The sequence below is a fragment of the Triticum aestivum genome, chromosome 1A (assembly GCF_018294505.1).
Source record: "Triticum aestivum cultivar Chinese Spring chromosome 1A, IWGSC CS RefSeq v2.1, whole genome shotgun sequence".
Lineage (NCBI taxonomy): Eukaryota > Viridiplantae > Streptophyta > Magnoliopsida > Poales > Poaceae > Triticum > Triticum aestivum.
This window is the reverse complement of record NC_057794.1, coordinates 141,764,450-141,766,712: the sequence shown is the minus strand read 5'-3', so window position 1 is coordinate 141,766,712 and position 2,263 is coordinate 141,764,450. Positions and strand designations below refer to the sequence as shown.

The 2,263-nt window shown below is 47.8% G+C and overlaps 1 protein-coding gene across 1 annotated transcript in view; it reads left to right on the top strand.

Moving 5' to 3' along the window:
* The first annotated feature begins 291 nt into the window (after positions 1–291).
* The window catches only part of LOC123041226 (hexokinase-7), a 53,831-nt gene continuing 51,859 nt past the window's right edge, over positions 292–2,263 (top strand). The window contains exons 1-2 of the mRNA XM_044463893.1: positions 292–720; positions 1,814–1,964. Coding sequence (XP_044319828.1) covers positions 533–720; positions 1,814–1,964 — 339 coding nt within the window. The 5' untranslated portion in view covers positions 292–532. The remainder of the gene's footprint in view (positions 721–1,813; positions 1,965–2,263) is intronic.

The window sequence follows — 2,263 nt, the reverse complement described above, 5'->3', positions numbered from 1 at the left end:
TTAACAACCTTATTTTGCCATGGCCCTTTTTTCTACGAGTCGTCGAGTGAAAAAAAAAAACCAAGCGGGTCAAAGTCATACGCTCCTCGTGAAGGTTCAAGGCAGCAGCACTCTTGGCGACGGCCTCTCCGAGTTTGGTCGTGATCGTCCGCAGCCTCCTCGAATCGAAGCAAAACAACAAGATAAGCACCAGCTTTCCGAAGCCGACGCAGCCTCCAATCCCACCCCGTCAATATCCATCCGACCCGGCCTCTCCTCGGTCGCTTTCTCTAACGGGATCCGCCAAGTCGCCAACATTATAAATCCAGCGCCCGAGCGCCTCCCCCTCCCAGGACTGAATCTTGTTCGCGCCCTACAGCCCAAGAAAGAAAACAAGACCACCATATATATATATATATATATATATATACGGCTCACGGGAGTTGATCAGCGGCTTTCTTTTCCCTGCCCCTGTCGCGGAACCTCGCTTGGTTCTCGGTTTATCGTAGGAGTTTCTTCCTCCGGCGGGTTCTGTTCGTCGGGCGTCGGGATCATGGTGGCGGCGGTGGACGCGGTGGCGGAGAAGGTGGTAGCGCAGCTCCGGGAGGAGTGCGCGACCCCGGCGACGCGGCTGGATGGCGTGGCGACGGCCATGGAGGAGGAGATGAGGGCTGGGCTGCACGAGGACGGCGGCAGCAAGATCAAGATGATCATCTCCTACGTCGACAACCTCCCCAACGGGTAACTCCCCCCGACCCTTCTCAATCCCAATCTGCTTATGGTAAATACATAAGAGAACAAAATTATCTTTTTCATGGCAAATTTCTCGGACGAACGAACCAAAAATATCTGCATATGAATTTCATCGATTTGCTTTCTAATGAGCATTAAGAGCAGGAAGCAGCACACATATGATAGCATTGATGGCTCTTGCCTTAGCATCAAGTTCATTGTCTGAATCGATTTGATAATAATTATACTATGTACTAGTAGTAGCTAGTGAAGCCAACTACTACTAGTACATAGTAGCTGGGTTGGTGGCGAGGCTGGGTTTCTCGTGCTGACAGATGGTGGGAGTGGCACCATGCTGCGTGTTGACAGATCTTCTTGAACAAGTGCGCATGTGACGGATCGTAGTACTACACGTTCTGTGTGTTTTTTTTTGCATCCGCGTGTCCACTTGCACGCCGGCATCCGTGCCGCTTGTGCGGCGGCAGCACGTGCGTGCCCTGCTGCCCACCTGCGTGTCCGGATGTCAACCCGTGTAAAACGGCCTAGAATTTACCACTCTACGTATGTAAAATATCTCGTTTGCGACTGTGGGTGTCGGTGGAACGTTTGCTATTTAATAACTGGCCTGCGAACGCCTTCTCATCAGTGAATTCCATTTGAATATTCTTACATGCTTTCTAGAGCTTGAAGTTATATTTGGACTTGAATTTCAACGAAGTGAATATTTTTCTAAAAGAACTTAGTACTACCTCCGTTTCAAAATAATTCAAGTTCTATATTTGTCATAAGTCAAACTTCATTAAGTAATTTAAGTTTGACCAAGTTTATACAAGAATATGTCAACGTCTACAGCACCAAATATTCTTCATTAGATTCATTATGAAATATATTTTTCTATTATATATATTTGATATTGTAGATTTTAGCAGACTTTTCTATATATTTGGCCAATTTGGAATTGAGGGACTACTCGCTATTAGAACCATAGTAGCTTACTTTTAATTTGTAAATGCTTCTTAGTTAGTGACACTTTCAACTAAAAGATTGAAGTTTCACCTCATAGTATGCTTGCGTGATTACCGTTTGTTGCGACTGAATCTAGGAGTGAAGAAGGCTTGTTCTACGCACTGGACCTTGGAGGAACAAACTTCCGCGTGCTTCGTGTGCAGCTTGCTGGCAAGGACAAGCGCGTTGTCAAGCGTGAATCCAGGGAGGTCTCTATTCCTCCTCACCTCATGTCAGGCAGCGCTGCGGTTAGTACACATGCTTTGCAGTTTCCAAGTCTCATTACCCTGTATTGTTGGTACCTGAAATCTGAGATGGGCTCTAGGCCCATATTGCAATTTCTGAAAAATCTCTAAGGGCCCATGTGGGTTATATGGCAGTAGGTGTGTGGGAAGTTTAGTCCCACCTTGGAAGTGGAAGGAGAGTTGGAGTGGTTTATAAGGGACTCTCTCCCTCATGCTATTGGAGCTTGAGAAGAGATGAGGCCCTCGCGCACTCCTCCTCCTCCGCTCGCCTCGCCACGCCACGCCTCGCCGCGCCGCGCCGC